Below are 16,803 nucleotides of genomic sequence, written 5' to 3'. Positions count from 1 at the left end.
CCCCCCCCATGGCCAGGGGTGCCACCCTGAACAGGAACCGTCTTGGTCAGAGACAATGTTATAGTCACATCTCCTAGAGTCTCCCAGAATGTTGGTGGTTTGCTCCCCTTCCCCTCAGCTAACCCGAGCAAGTGTCTTGATAATAATTATATTATCTGTTAAGTGCTGTGCTAAGGGCTGGGGGAGATACCATCAGATCAGACGCATGCCGTGTCCTATAGGGGGCCCATAAGGAGGAGGGAGAAAGGCATTTCATCCCCATTTTACATATGGGGAAACTTAGGTGCAGTGAAGTTAAGAGCCTCTCCCCCCATCCCCCACTCCACATCTTTCCAGGCTGGGACAGCCCCACGTCCTCCCCTGTTTTCCTGGTTGTCTTAGTGAGAGGGACCAATGGCCCCTACCCTCTGCCCCAGAGGTCAGTGACCCATCCTAAAAAGATCTGTTCCAAGCAACATCGATGCAAATCCAGTGGCCTCCCATAACTGCACCTCCTTCCTGACCCCTTTCTCTGGAAAGAGCACCTTGCCACCTTAGCAGTCTACAGTTCTCTTTCCCAACCTCCTTCAGTAGAATTTAGCTGAGGGATGTCCTGTCTCGAGGCTGTTCCAGGAATCTGGGGGCTTGGACTCTTGTCTTCATCAATCAATCAACCATATTTATTAAGCGCTTACTGTGTGCACTGTACTAAACACTGGGGAGAGTACAGTGTAACAGAGTTGATAGACATGTTCCCTGTCCACAACTAACTTACACTCCCCAGGAGGAGACTGAAAATGGCTCTTAGAAGATCTAGACCCTTGGCACCAGCTTCAGGTGGCTCAGATTTCCCAACTCTGGATGTTTAATCCATCAGCCCTGGAGAGCATCCTGGAGGGTTAGGGGAACAAGGGTGAGAGCAGCTTCCAAGTCAGAGCCACTGGCATTCTTGGGGGAAGGAGGGAAGTCTTCAGGTGGGGCTGACTGGGTAATCCCATCATTCCCAGAAAGCGGTGGCTCTCCTCTGACTCCATACAGAAACTGGCATTAAAAGCACAGACGGACAAGAGAGCAGGCAACCTCCAAAGCCAGGGACCGAGGAAAAGCCAATAGAGCTGAGAAGGAGTGTCTTCAGTGGCTAGTAGTTGTCGAGGAGCATGAGGATGGAATTCTCTTAGAGTTGCCCAGGGGTTATCTGATCCATCCCCCACCTATGGACAGCATGACATCTAACTGGTCCCAGACGGGCTGGCGTCTCTTCACTCCCACTTTTCCAAGGAATGAGGTCTTGCTGCAAATAAGATCCATCTTTATTTCTGCTGTCACCATCATTAGGCCAAAAAGCCATATCTTACCAGACCTCTTGACAGCCCCAGCTCCAGAAATGTTGGCCAGTCAACATTTCCCTCAATACTCCTAGCACTGCTATCCCTCCAACTCTCTGCCCATTCCCCCAGCTCTGACTCCCTTCTGAAGTGGGACTAGATTAGAGGTGACTGAAGCCAGGTGGGGCTGGTATGAGAAAGATGGACCAGAGAATGGAGCTCTTGAGACAGTGTGTCTATGTATGCAGGTGTGTGTTTGTGACACAATAAGGGAAAGAGAAATGGGTCGGGGTGTGTGTGTGTGTGTGTGTTTCAGTGTCTATGTGGGTATCTGTATTTGGGTATGTCATGTGGGAGGGAGAGTTGTTGGGATGTAGGAGTCTGGATGTGTGTCAGGAGGAATGAAGCTAGGTATGTGATTTTGGGTGTTCCAGTGTGAGTGTGTGGGTCAGGATGCTGGCTGTTTGTGCATTGGTAAGGGTTGTGAGTGAAACACGGGTCAGTGGGTGGGTTGCCTGAGCATGCGAGTTTGGAGGTGAACGTGTTGCGTTGAACTGGAGTTGTGCATGGAGGTGTTAAGGAATGGGTTGTTTGCCATGAGTGATAGGGTTGTGTGTTTTTCAGGTTTATACCAGGGTAGGGTGCTGGGGGAGAGAGGGGTGAATGTGTCAGGTGTATATGTATCCAGACTGTCAGTATCAGGGTGTGTGATGCAGGGATGGGGTTGTGTCGACATGCATATGTGTCAGGGTGTGTCAAGGTATTGGCAGCATGTCTTGGTCAAGGGGTATGTCAGTGGACAGGGATCAGTAGGGAAAGCCAAACTGTCATTGTTTCACTTGAGATGAGTTATTCTGAGAATCAATGGCCACTGTCTGAAAAAACTGTATGTGTAGACAGTCAAACAGCACAATAGACTAAGGAGAGAATATTAGAGACATTACATATCTATCTTTTATGCAGCTGCATGTATCATCTTTCTAAAATGCTGGTCAGAACACATTACTCCCATTTTTGAAAACCTCCATTTCAAAGCACAAGCCACATTCTCTGCCCACAAAGAGCTTCCATTCCAACTTGGGAGTCAGATGGTGAAATACAAATGTACAAGTTCTAAGAATGGGCATAAATAAACAGTCGAATACAAAAGTGCAATAAGGGACTGAAGGATTGGTAAGAATCAGCATACAGATAAACAACTGGGGAAGGCTTGTGGGAGGAAATGGGATATAGGAGGTCTTTCTAGGTGTAACAAAGAAAAACCAAGCTTTGGCTTCAAGGGTAACTTCCTCTAATCAATCTGCTCTCTTTTCCCACTACACTCCAGATTTCACTCTTCACTCCTTCTAAGTTAATTTACCTTGCTCTCAACTCTCTCATCTTTGTCCCATTAATCCATCTTCCTTCCCCCACCCATCTGCATGGAACTTCCTCCCACTTCAAATCCACCAAACCACATCCCTCCAGGGAATGTACCTTTTCCCTGACTATCACCACTTTCCTGGTTAGGCCAACCCCCTCAGCCACTGCCTATTATTTATATCTTCTCCCCCAACCTTACCTATCTGCTCTCTTCAACCGCTAATCCCAAAACTCGCTGTCTTTGTTCCTCCCAAGACAACCTTCTAGCTGTATTTCACTCTTGATTCTCCCACCTCTGACCCTTCACTCAGGCTGTTCCTTCCTTCCCCACATCAGACAGACCACATTAAAATCCCTCCTAAAATCCCATGTTCTCCAACTAGCCTTCCCCAAGTAATTTCTCAGTACCTTGAACATTATTATTATTATTACATCTGTTAAGAGCTTAGTATGTGTCAAGCATTTTTCTAAGCACTGGGGTAGACACAAGAAAATCGAGTTGGACGCTGTCCCTGTCCCACATGGGGATCACAGTCCAAGTAGGAGGGAGAACATGCTAATTGAATCCTCATTCTACAGATGAGGAAATGGAGATGCAGAGAAGTGAAGTGACTTGCCCAAGATCACCCAGCAGGCATCTGGCAGAGTTGGGTTTAAAAGCCAGGTCCTCTGATCCCCAGTCCTGTGCTCTTTCGGGTAGGCCATGCCGCTCCATATCACCCCTTCAACCAACTCTAGCACTTACGAATTTATCGACCCCCTCTTTAGCACTTATGCATATATGTCTGCTCTATTTATTTGTTTTGATCACTCTACTTGTCAATATTTTTATATTTGTCTCCCTGTTAAGAGTGTAACCTCCTTGTGGGCAGGGAATATGTCTCTTTGTTTTCTGGACTTCCCAAATGCCCAGTACAGTACACCACACCAAGTATTCACTCAATAATCCCTACCTCTAGTCTCACACTTTCTAAGTATGTTTTTTGCCCAATTGTCTACTGCCTCCCCTAAGAGTCGAGGGCAGGCATTGTTACTTCTTCTGTGTGTTGCCAAGCCCTCAGAACAGTGTTCTGCTGGGGACAATGTTGGCAAAATGACTATGACCAAGAAGTGAATCAATCAATCAATCGGTGGCATTTATTGAGCATTTACTATGTGCAGTGCACTGCACTAAGCACATGGGAGAGTACAACAGAATTAGCAGACACATTCCCTGCCCACAGTGAGTTTACAGTTTGCAATTAGGCTCAGGTTCAGTGGAGGGCTAGGAGCATCTTCATCAGCATTCAATCCAGGAATTTTTCCCCCCTACCCCACCCCCTGGTAAATAATAATAGTATTTGTTATGCACTTACTTTATGCCAAGCACTGTTTTAAACGCTGGCAGGTAGGGCTAGGAGGGAAAGAGGGATACAAGGCTTGGTGGGGGGGTGGGGCAGGAAGAGTTTCCAATATCAAGTGGATGCCATTGAAATGAACAAATAGTAAGGGTGGGTCAGACCCCCCTCCCCTCACCCCCCAAGGGTGTGGTGGATGCTAGACAGTTACACACAAAACCTAGAGTTCTCTTCAACTGGGGGGATGGGGGGGGCGGCATGGTTCTAGCATGTCCAGGAGTGAAGTATGGGAGTGTAAGAAGGTGTACGGGAGTGTAGGGGAAGGTAGAGTGTGGGAAGGGTGAGAGGTAGGGTTAGGGTTAAGAAAGCAGCTAGGCAGACCAAAAGGGGCGTGAGGCTGGACAAGTGGGTTTGTGTCTTCCTCTCCCCAAACCTGATTGTTGAGTAGGTACTGGCAGCCTCGCTGCCCCATGGCCATTTTCCTACTGGCTGCACGGAGGCCTGATTGAGCAGGTTGCCCCCAGGGAGGAGAATGGGTATGACAGAGTGGAATGGTCTGGAGGTGGGACCATTGGGGAGCAGTTCCATAAGTCTTCCCTCCACATGGAGCTCTTCTAAACTGTCATCTCATTGTGGGCTGGGAATGTATTGGTTATATTGTTATATCGTACTCTCCCAAGCGCTTAGTACAGTGCTCTGCACACAGTAAGTTCTCAGTAAATACGATTGACTGATTGATGGGGCTAATTGCATCCACCTATAGCCAAGTAGTGAGGGAAAACCAAATAATGGGTGTAGTGTGGCTCAGTGGAAAGAGCCCCGGGCTTGGGAGTCAGAGGTCATGGGTTCGAATCCCGGATCTTCCCCTTGTCAGCTGTGTGACTGTGGGCAAGTCACTTAACTTCTCTGTGCCTCAGTTACCTCATCTGTAAAATGGGGATTAAGACTGTGAGCCTCACGTGGGACAACCTGATTACCCTCTATCTCCCCCAGCTCTTAAAACAGTGCTCTGCACATAGTAAGCACTTAACGAATACCAACATTATTAAATTATCATTATTATTATTATCATTGTTATTATCATTAGATTTGCTAAGAGCTTACTATGTGTCAAGAACTGTACTAGGCACTGGGGTAGGTACAAGTTAATCAGATGGGACATAGTCCCTGTCTTGCATGAGGTTCACAGTCTAAGTAGGAGGGAGGATAGGTATTGAATCCCCATTTCACAGTTGTGTAAACTGAGGCACAGAGAAGTGAAATGACTTGCCCAAAATCGCACAGCAGACACGTGGTAGAGCAGGGATTAGAACCCAATTCCTCTGACTCCCAGGCCCATGTTCTTTCCAGTAGGCCACGTTGCTCCTCATAGGCCACGCTGCTTCTCATGATTTGATCTCTTGAGAGGAAAGGTTCTTTGGCCCTCTCCCCACAACTGGAGCCCTAGACGTTTTACCTCTGAAAATCCAGGGAGGGAATCAATTTCTCAAGCTCCCCATTGAGTGAGGCCAGCGAGGCTGAGCCAGGCACAGAGCCAAAAGGAGCTGCCAGTGGGGGTGGGGTGGAGGGGAGGGGGAAGGGGTCTGCAGAGCTAGAGTCGGAAGGAAAAATGAAACCTACGTGAAATTAGCAAGTCAACTAAAGGATGGGGAAACAGAGAGAAGAGTCCCATACCCTAGGGACGGGCCAGCTGGGCCAGCTGTGAGATTGGTTGGGGTTGTGCCCCTGACCCTACCTCCTCATCTGCAGAAAGTAAGTGACTAGTCATTTCTTTATGGACACGTTCTACTAACAAGAGCTGGTTTATTCCATTTCTCCCCACCTGCTTCTCATGTATTCATATATTTTTTGCACCGATATCCACTATCACAACTGTGCCATCCCAGCCTTTCAATCACATCCCCACAAATTCATCCACATTCACAATCACATACGCAAAATCACCCCCTCATCATACTCCCACAAATGCAAAATCATACTCCCACAAATGATCACACATTCACGCACGATCAATATGCTGACACAGACACACCCATGCCTTCTGATACTCACATTTGCCTCACACTCACTCGTTGATGCCTCTCATCTTTACACAGACATAAGCACACTTTTCATATAAGATGCTTATACATACACACGCACATATCATTCTGCTGGTGGACAAAGATGGATTGAAAGATTCAAGATTTATAAAGAACTCCACCAGCTCGGCTTCCTAAAAGAACCTGGATCCTTTTCATGGGTTTGCATGTGATCAGAACCCACAATTAACAGCTCATACGGTCTGAAAGAGCCTCCGAGGATTATTCAGCACTGAAAATAGCTACCTCCTCTGAGTAGATAGAGACAGAAAAGGGTAGAGAGACAGAAAGAGACGCGAGATGGAGGGAACAAGAAAAGAGAAGAGGGAGAGGGGTTTTGGGGGAGGAGGGGAGGAGAAGAAATCTAGAGTAGGACTGGGGAGAGAAGAACAGAGAAAGAGACAGAGGGAGAGGAGCGCAATGAAAACTAGAGAGTAATAGAGAGAAGAGTGTGATAGAGAACTGGGAGAGTGACATATTTCAGCACTCTACTGCGGATAGCTCCCAGCCCTCTTCCCCGAGATTACCGAAGCTGGGTTTAGTAAGAGCCAGGGGATCCTTTGTTCTTTCTTGAAAAAGCAAAAATGAAAAACAAAGAGCAGCAGCAACCAAAAATATTCAGTTATCTCCCCTGGAGATGAGAGGTCACTGTCAGTAACCGAAGGGTAATTCTACAGACTGGAGCTGAGCAAGGATTTGTGGGATGGGGGCTGGGGGCGAGGCCGGGGGAAGCCGAAAGCTGGGGGAAATGAGATTGGACTCTCGCCGCCCCTCCTCCCCCCGGCCTCCAAAGGCCCCTTGAGGGGGCCCAAAGACAGATCCCTTGGAGCCCTGCAGTGCCCCTCCTGGTCCGAGGCTAAGGAAAAGTGGGTGGGACTCGGACTGGAGTAACATCATGCTGGGTATACAGCGGCTACGGTGCACCGTGCAGTTGTGCGTGCATGTCGCTTCCCGCATGTGCAGAGACCTGGGTATGTCCACTGGGTCCCCAAATTCAAGCAGTGCCCAGAGACAGTCTTGCCTGCACAGCCCCTCTCTCCCTCCCTGCCCCTGGCTGAGATGACGATGGCCCTGTGGGCTGGCTTTAGAGTGCCCATCAGCCCGTGGCAATTCTAGCCCAGTCAGAGCCTTGAGCCAAGGCTATGACTATTCTTCCCGGTTTTCTGCCCACCCCCCACCACCCCCGGTGCCAGAACGGAATGTTGGCTGTGAGATGGAGATTTCAAGTCTGCCTTCCTGCTCCCCTCCTCCGAGTAATGGACCAGATGCCCCCCTGGCCCCAGGCCTCCGTTTTTCTCCTTCTGAAACATGGACCCAGTATCTTCAAATAGGGATCGAAAGAGGTCAATCATGGCTTCAGGTCTGGGAATAGGGGGCAGGATGAAGGAGAGACTGAACTGGGATCTTGGTATGCCTGGCTGTGGATCCTCTGCCCTTTTTCTTCTCTTTTTTCTAGTCTTCCTCCAGATTGTAAACTTGTCCTGTAGATTGTAAACTCGTTGTGGGCAGGGAGCGTCTCTACCAGCTCTGTTGTATTGTCCTCTCCCAAGGGTTAAGTAAGTAAGGGTTAAGTTAGCTCTGCCTACAGATAGCCCTCAATAAATACGATTTGTTCTTTCTCCCTTTCTTTCGTCCTTCTTTCTTCCCCCTCCCCTCCCCTTCCTCCTCCTTCATCCTCCTTCTTTTCCTTGTCCTTTCCCCTCCCACTCCACAGAGAGTCTGATAACACTGTGTCCCTGCCGCCTTCATCAGAAAGCTGAGTGTGGACCTATGGATCTGATCTCAGGTGCTCCGGAGGGCATAGGGAAAAGAGGGGATCTCAGGGGCTCCCTGTATAACAGACATGGACTGGTCTCTCTCAACTCAGTTCCCCTCTTGGTTCTCATTTCATAGTCCCTTCCCAGGAGCTGGATTGGCCTCGGGTGTTTCATAAACCCGCGCGCGCGCACACACACACACACACATGCACACACACACACAGAAACATGCACTCACGTTTATATAAACACATACTTCCATTCATTCATGTGCGCGCACACACAGAAACATGCACTCACGCACATACAAAAGCATACATCCATACATTCATGCACACACACACACACACACACACACACACACACACACACACACTTTTCTCTTGACTGCTGTTTCCGTCTCTCAGCCTGATCCAAGGAATAAAGGTTGCTCTGCAGTTTTGAAAGCTTCAGAGCGGCTATATTGTCTGGACCGCTGGCTCTCTCCCGCCTGCCAGGCCGTTGTGTGGGTAACCAGCGCTGCTAGACTTTTCAATAATTGGGGAATATCAAAACAGGTAAAAGCAGAGGGAGATCAAAGCTGTTCTGTTATCCGCCCCCTCCCCCATCCCGCCCCCCTAGGGGCAAGGAAATTGGAGAACATAAAAGCGAGGGCCTGTTTGGATGGAAAAGAGTGAAGCAAAGAGGACGAATGGGTGGAGAGAGACCCACGGGTCTTCTATTTCAGGATTTCACCAGATGAGACTCAGTTTATTCCCACCCTCTCTTTGCTGCTGGGACTGTATCCGTCTTTTTTCACTCTAAATGTGATCGCCTTTGCTTGATCCCAATCTGGACCCTAGGAACTAGGGTGACGTTACCTATGTGACGTTCTTGGGGTCGAGCCCTAAATCCCAGCCGAAAGAGCCCCCGGAGTCACCGTAGGAGTGCCCGGACCTGGGTCAGCCTCCGCTGGGTCTTAAAGCCTAACAGATTTCTCGATCTTTTACTACAGGGTTAGGGCGTCCTACTCTTTGTGCAAGCAACGAAGGGGGAGGGGAGAGAATGGGAGATGGGGGGTGGGGTAGGAGGAGAGTGTGGGGAATGGGGTGGGAGGGGAGAATAGGGGATGGGGTGGGGGAGGATTGAGAGAAAATGTTGGGGAAGGGGTGGGGGTGGGGGTAAGAGGAGGATAGAGAGGAGTGGAATGTCACCAGACAGCTCAGGATTCTGCTTTTTGAGACCAGGGATTTATCCTTTGAGCTGAGTGGCAAGACTGAGCTTGTCAGAAGGTAATGAGCAGTCTGAAGATACCTCATTAATTTATTATTTTGTGTTTTCTGCAGTAGAGTATCTGCCTATGCTTGACACCCCTTTATTAAGGAGCATCCCATCGGCACAATCAAACCCAACCGGATATATTCTCATCTGGACTAAATGCCCTGAGTTTCCGGCTCCCTTCTATCCACAAGCACCATTCAGCCTGGGGGGTAGGGGGAGTGGGGCGGAGGGCTGCTCACCTTGCAGCTGCTACGGGGGTGGGGCCTCTCAGGGAGTGTCTGCCTAGCCTGAGTTGCCGAAATTCCTCCTGAGTCCCAGGACCCAATTTTCTTCAGCCTCCAACACTTCCCAGTTCCTGCTCTCCCAATCAACTACCTGCCCACATCTCCTCCCCGCACCGCCCCCAACCCACCCCACCCCCGTCCCCACAGCTATCAAACAACAGGAGTCCATTTTTTAGATTCACCATCTGATTTCTTGGGGACTCACCAACTGATTTATTTTAGGTCCTGAGAATGTGGACAAGGGCTGGAGAGTTTATGACTGGATTAGGGGGTTGGGATATTTTTTCTGACTTCCTATGTGAGTCAGCCCGAAGACCTTGCTCAGGGCTTCAGTTTCCTCATCTGTAGCATGGAAGAATCATCCCCAGCCCACGCCAGGCTCCCAGGAAGAGGAGTTCTGCCATGGACCTCAGTGCCACACTCCTCCTGCTGACCGGTGGAGAAGCTGAGCCTGGACAATGCCAGCCAGGGCAAATTGGCATTCTACATCTGCAGGTCTCAGGAGTGCCTGGTCCAAACCAGCTTCTCCAGCTGAAGAAGGAGATCTGGGATGGGAGAGGCACGTTGCCAACCTTCAGCAGATGGTGTCTCTTTCCGTTTCTGCCGATCCTGTCTGCACACTGCACGTCCTAAGCTTTGCTCTGCACATGCTCTGTATGTGGCCAGGTCCCTAGAGAAGACAGCATCCAAGCTGGGAGGGAGGGAAGGAGGAAGGAAAAAAAGGAAGGAGAGGGAAGGGGGGAAGACAGTCCCGTTCCCTCCCCCCCCCCCACCGTCCCCCAGTGAAAAGAGGGCAAAGCTTTAAAAAGGGAAAAAACAATGCTGGGGGAAGAGGAGGACAAGAAGCAGGAGCCTCTGCTGGGGCCTCCCAGAAAAACCACAGGCTTTGACCGAGGTGCAGCTCAATCCCGGGGCCAGCTGGGCATGCAGGGGACCAGACCTATTAGCCTGACTAGGAAGACGATCTGGTAGGGGGCCTCACCCTGCTCCACCTTATCCCATCCCTCTACCCCGAAACTCTGATGCTTCATTTATTGCTTTCTCAAAGATCAGAATCTGAGCCCCCAGCACTGACTGATTCTGCTGGACCCAGGGCACTTGGAGGTCAGACAGAAAAAGTGAAAAATACCATCCCTGACCTTGAGGAACTCATAGTCGAATGCGGAGGACAGTAGACAAACACTGAGAAATAAAGTAAGAGAATGCCACCCGCATACATGTGCGTGTATGTGTGTGTGTGTGCTTGTGGGTGTGTACACGTGCATGCCCCCCCCACACACATGCACGCACGTATAAACTAATAAAGAGTGCTGATGAGATCAACCCAATCTTGAGCCTGGTGAGGAAAAGGGACCAACTTGGGTATGATGACCTTGACTGGAGCCATGGACTTTGCTGGCTGCCAATTCTGGAGGACTTCCTGAAAGAGGCAGACTCATGAGAAGCAGCATGGCTCAGTGGAAAGAGGACGGGCTTTGGAGTCAGAGGTCATGAGTTCAAATCCCAGCTCTGCCACTTAGCTGTGTGACTGTGGGCAAGTCACTTCACTTCTCTGTGCCTCAGTTACCTCATCTGTAAAATGGGGATTAAGACTGTGAGCCCCAAGTGGGACATCCTGATTCCCCTGTGTCTATCCCAGCGCTTAGAACAGTGCTCGGCACATAGTAAGCACTTAACAAATACCAACATTATAGTGCAATCACTTGGCTCAGCTTTAAAGGTCAGGTCACTGGAGAGGGCACCAAAGATTCTGAGATTGAGTGTCAATTTTGAGGCCAGGAAGGTGTCCAACACAGACCCTCCCCTCCCTCATAGTGCTATTATTATGACTATTATCATTACATTTGTTAAGCAGTTACTATGTGCCAAGCACTGCAGGGGGAGATGCAAGTTAATCAGGTTGGACATTGTCCCTGTGTCATGTCCCATGCAGCTCAGAGTCTAAATCGGACTGTGTCCAACCTGATTTGCTTGTACCCACCCCAGCACTTAGTACAGTGCCTGGCACACAGTAAGCGCTTAACAAATATCACAATTATTATTATCACTATTGTCCTTGAGTTGCCTGGCTATCCCCCCTACAGTGAAGATTGGCCAACTGCAGCCTAAACAGAGGTGATCCACATGGGGGGCAGGGGATCCTTTACCCTAGCTAATCCCAGTTAAACCACTCCTGTGGCCTCTCCTTCCCCTTTCTACCAGCTCAGCCTCAACCCACACTAGGCTCCAGCTACCCAAGGACAGCCCAGGGAATTTGTCCACACCCCCCAAAGCCACTTCACCTCCCCCCACCCCCGACGTCCTTCTTAAAATGCTCCTTTAAGATCATTTCCCCCAAAGGTCCTTCAGGATTGACCCTCTTCTCCCACAATGAACCCAAAGTTCCCTCCTCAAGGGGGTGATGATGACAACGACGACGATGATGATGACGATGACGACGACAGCAACGACAAGGATGTTGAGTCCTGTTAGGAGTGCTGCAGAGCCTCGGGTTGAGTCTTCGGGACTGAGAACAGGCCCAGGGGATTTGATTCCTGCACGAGTGGCACGCGGAAATAGGCGGGCATCGGTGACACCCCATGGGGGTATTTGACTCTGGTCTAGTCGGGCATAAACCTGGCTGGCTTGGAGAATATGGAAGGGAGCTGCCCAGCCTGGTGCCTTATTGAAGGCATATCTCGTCCAAGAGGCCTTCCCTGTCGAAGCCCTCCTTTCCTCTTCTCCCATTCCCTTCTGCGTCGTCCCTGCACTAGATTCGTTCCCTTTATTCTCCCGTCTCTCAGCCCCACAGCACTTAAGCACATATCAGTAATCGATTTATTTATATTAATGTCCGTCTCCCCCTCTAGACCGTCGACTCGCTGTGGACCGGGAATGTGTCCGTTCTATTGTCGTATCGTCCTCTCCCAAACTCTCAGTGCAGTTCTCTGCACACAGTGCACGCTCAATAAATGTCACTGATTGATTGATCGATTCATGTGTAGGAAATGACGAGGTTGCCTACAAATGCCTTTGCCAAGAGATCACCTCTCTCCTTACCTCCCCCAATCGGGAGCCACCCCGACCTCGGGGGCTGGGAGCCCGGGAAAAGCCCTCCTCCCTCCCCATCTCCCACTCGCCCCACCCCTAGGAGTTGTGGAAACCGCAGTGACCTGAATTTTCCTTCGGAGAAGCCCACCGGGGACTCTCCTCCATCCCTCCCAGCCTCGGCCCAGTCGTGCCCTTCCCCCGCCGGGGAGGCTGCCCGCAAACCCGGAGCGACCGGGAAATGGCAACGCTTCCCCTGCGACCCGATTCGGCCAATTCTCCCTCGGAACTTCTCCCACCCCCACCCCTGCGATCCATTAGCCTAGTGATCTTTCCGCGCCTAATGTTCTTCCGCTCTCCGTCGGTCCTAACTAAGACCGCCACGGCCAGCTTGGAAAGGCAGCTGGCAGGAGGCCCAAGGACTCGAGCGGCGGCCGGGAGGAAGAGGGGGTGCAATTTGGGTCTGAGCCTTCCTCCCTGGAGGGAGGGAGGGTGGGGGACGGCGGGTCGGGAGGCCACAGCTGGGGTCCCGACCTGCCATTAGCCTCACTGCCTGGGAAGGAGGGAGGGAGGGAGGAAGGGAGGAAAAGGGAGGGAGGGCTGCTCTGCCCCCTTTCCCCTCCTGCCCGTCTCCGTGATTGAGAGCGGAGCTCTCTTCGGAAGAATAATCGTCTTCCCAGTCATTTCTGGCTCCCTCTCCCGGGGCTTTTGCTGCTCTCGGGTTTTCGCTGTCATTCCTCGACTATTTATGGCCATGCCTGGGTCCCGAAAAGGTCTCAAGGCTGCGAGCGGGGAGCGGAGGGCGGGTCAATCGCGAAAGTAGGCCAAGCTTCATCTCCTTACGGCTCTTTGGGCGTCTCTGCATTAGAGAGAGGGAAGTGGCTTTGGAGTGGGAGCTGGGCTAGGAGCTGCGGTTAGTGGGCCCGACCGTGCGCCTCCCAGGGACGGGGCCACACCAGATCCAGACGGGGAGCGAGAGCCGGGTTCACTCGGGGACTCGGTGCTGGGGCCGGGGCCCGGCTCAGCCCCCGCTCCCTCCTCGGGTCACAGAGCCCTCTCTCCCGCACGTCTCCGCCGTGGGAGGAGGGAGGAAGGGGATGGCAAGAGGCTGGCGGGGGGCGGGGGGGGGAAGGGGCGGGGACTTAGCATCCCCTGCCCTCCGTCCCTCACTTCGATGAAATAGCCTCCTTCCCTATCACCCCCTCCTTCCTTGTCCTGCCCACAAGCCCGGGCAGGAGAGACTCAGCGAGATGGAGAGGCGAAGAGGCGATTCCCCCCTCCCCCCACTTCCTGTCAGATCTCCAAATGGGGTCGGTTTGCGTCAGAGCACCCCCCCCCCCCCATACATATCCCCAGGCGAATCTTCCAGACATATTTTCTCCTGATGCAGAGAGGCAGGAGGCAGAGCAAAGAAGGGACAGGGCCAAACTAGCCCCTCCTCCCTCCCTTTCGCCTCCTTCCTCCCTTCCTTTCATCCCCCTTCTCCTCCCCTCCTCCGTCCCTCTTCCCAAGCCAAAGGAGGAGAAGCTACCCTCACCCCCAGCCCGCCGCTAGTCACGCTTTCTTTGCTCCCTTCGGCTCCTCCCCAGTCCAAGTTGCACTAGACTTTTCAGGACCACCCTGATCTGACCACCCCCGGGAGCGTGCTCAGGACTACCTTCTGGGGGAATCAAGTACAGCCGAGGTGGGAGGTGCCAGATCCTCTCTCCTCAGGGGTCATTCCGGCCGCTCGCCCATTTCGTTCACCAGAGCAGAAGGGTTTCCAGTCCCAGGCAGGACTCGGGGGGTGGGGGAGGGGATCCTGCCGTATCCGGTCAGCAGCAGGGCCGGAGGCAGGAGGGAGGGGCTCCTGCCCCATGCGGACAGCAGGAGGCTTTGGAGTCGGGGACTGGCTTCTGCCTTATCCGGCCAGCAGAAGTGTGGGGGGGGGGGGGGGGGGTGGGGGCTCCTGCCCCATACGGTTAGCAGGAGGGCTGGGGGGTGGGGGAAGCGCTTCTGCCTTATCCGGTCAGCAGGAGAGTTGGGGGCGGGGGTGGGGGGGGTGGGGAGGGATTCCTGCCCCATGCGGTCAGCAGGAGGGCTGGGGGTGGGGGAAGCGCTTCTGCCTTATCCGGTCAGCAGGAGAGTTGGGAGCGGGAGGGAGGGGCTCCTGCCCCATGCGGTCAGCAGAGGGTTTGGAGTGGGAGAGGGTTTCTGCTTTATCCGCTCAGCAGATTTGGGGGTGGGAAGGAGGGGCTCCTTCCCCATGCGGTCAGCAGGAGGGCTTGGAGTGGGAGACGGGGTTCTACCTTATCGGGTCAGCAGGAGAATTGGGAGTGGGAGGAAAAGGCTTCTGCCTTATGCGGTCAGCAGGGGGGCTGGGGGTGGGCAGGGAGGGGGGAGCTCGCAGGCCGTGGCGGAGGTCTCTTCTCAACAGAGCGCCTTAAGTTCAGCTCTAATGCAGGGGAAGGGATGGGCCTGTCGAGAGGCAGGGAATGGACAAGTTGACCTTTGGCAGGCTCTTCTCGGGGGTCTTGGTTTCCCCAACCGACCCCAAGCCCAGGAAACCCAAGCAGCGGGACCGATCTCTTCAGTGCTACCGTCTCTTTAAGAGCACCCGCCGAATACTCCAACCGGGGCCATTTCCGTTTGAAAGGGCCCTCGGTGCGCCAAGCGGGAAGCGGGTTTATGAATGAAAACAGAGAGACTCGGCCGAGGTGGAGTGGGCGGGGGGAGGGGAGACGAGGAAAGCAGGGTGACCTGGCTCTAGATTTCTGAAGCCCCAGATGCGGCACCCCCACAGCCGGGCCTGAGACTTGAGCGGGTCGCGGCGGCCATCTATCTCCCCGGGGTCCCGAGTCCCCGCGTCCCCGAACATACGCTTGTCCGACACGCGCGGTCCCAAGCTCCGTAAGCCCCCGTCCCTGCCCTCCCCATCTGGTTCGGTTCGCCGGGATCCTTTTCAGAATGAATCATTAGGCTGACTCTTCCTCAACTTTCTTCGCTCCGGGAGTCTCGGCCGAGGAATGAGGGTCGGGGAGAAGGAAAAGGCGCAGGTGACACCCTGCCACCAAAATAGCTCCCCCCCTCCTCCCCCCGTCCTCCTCCTCTTCTTCTTTTCCACCCCCTCCTCCCCCTCTTCTTTCCCTCGTCCTTCTCCTCTTCCCCTTCATCCTTCTCCTCCTCCCCCTTCTTCCTCTTCCTCTCCTCCTTTTCTTGCCCCTCTTCCCCCCCCCTCCTCTTCCTCATCTTCCTCTCCCTCTTTCTTTCCCCCTTCTCCCTCCCCCACACCTTTTCTTTCCCCCCTCTTCCTCCCCTTCCTCCTTTTCCTCCTCTCCCTCCTCTTCCTCCGGAAAGCGAAAATCAATGCAACTGAACCTGCAAAGAGAACCCCCACGGGAGGGACCCCCACCCCTGCAGCCTCTCAGGCTGGGACTGACCAGGGGTGAGGATGGCAGAAAGAGTCGGAGGGAAGGAGATCTCCCCCTCGCCCCCCGCCCGTCCCCAGCCACCCACCCAACCAACCAACCAACCAACTAACCAACCCTCAGCAGGGGCTGTCAATCGCAGCTTGCTCTGAACCCAGGAACGGGGAGCATACTCCAGGATCGTCTCTCCCCTATCCCCGTCCCAAGCCCACCTCCTATGCACCCTCCTGACCGGTCAGGCATGACCGCGAATTCGGACCCTGCCGGTGCCCAGACTTGCCCACCTGGCACCATTCAGAGCGCCTTACCTCCAACGCAGAGCAAAGACATGTTACTTGGAGCCGGCGGCGGCTCTTCCGGAGGACCCCGCTCCTTCGGGAGTTAGGACTCAGCGAAGGTCCTGCTTCTGGGCAGCGGGGAGCTCGAGAGGAAATGGCATCCTGCTCGCTCTGCCCGCTCTCTGCTCACTCCGGGTTCCTGCTGCCAGCCATTTTGTTTCAGGACCAGGATCGGTGGACAGTTCCTGACGTCATGCCGATGAAAGGCAAGGGGTGGGCACTGGGAACGCCTGATCGGGAAGGAAGGGAGGGGGCGTTGGGTCTTAAAGGCTCCAGTGCTTTCCCTTGGTCAGATGGTGACTTCTTTGAAAATGTCCAAAAAGTCCCCTGGGGGAGTAACTATCATAGCCGCTCTCTCTCTCTCTCGCTCCTCTTCTCTTCCTCCCCATCTCCTTCCTTCCCTCCCTCCCTCCAACCCCTTGGTCACCGCGACAGATTGTTCTGTTAATTCGAAAATCAGTTACTGAACTTGTCTCTTCCCGGGGTTTAATGAACCCATCCTCTCCCCGGTTAGCTAGTTATCGCCAAGGGATATTGCCGTCCCCTTATTAGAATAGACACTTAGTCCTTAACCAGGTAGAGCCTAAAGTGGGGAATCCAAAGGTCTGGAGGTCTTGGAACTCCGCCTTCCATTTCTCCCTAGCTG

General features: G+C 52.9%; 1 protein-coding gene across 9 annotated transcripts in view; it reads right to left on the bottom strand.

Annotated features, from left to right (window-relative positions):
• Positions 1-16,340, bottom strand: part of UNC13A (unc-13 homolog A) — an 83,511-nt gene extending 67,171 nt beyond the window's left edge. For all 9 annotated transcript variants that reach the window (XM_029053199.2, XM_029053202.2, XM_029053203.2 and 6 more), the window contains exon 1: positions 16,128-16,340. In XM_029053199.2, the coding sequence (XP_028909032.1) occupies positions 16,128-16,149 (22 nt within the window). In that variant the 5' untranslated portion in view covers positions 16,150-16,340. The remainder of the gene's footprint in view (positions 1-16,127) is intronic.
• Between the last annotated feature and the right edge of the window lie 463 nt (positions 16,341-16,803).

The sequence above is a fragment of the Ornithorhynchus anatinus genome, chromosome X2 (genome assembly GCF_004115215.2).
Source record: "Ornithorhynchus anatinus isolate Pmale09 chromosome X2, mOrnAna1.pri.v4, whole genome shotgun sequence".
NCBI lineage: Eukaryota > Metazoa > Chordata > Mammalia > Monotremata > Ornithorhynchidae > Ornithorhynchus > Ornithorhynchus anatinus.
Note: the sequence above shows the minus strand (reverse complement) of the source record. Positions and strands in the feature narration are given on the sequence as shown.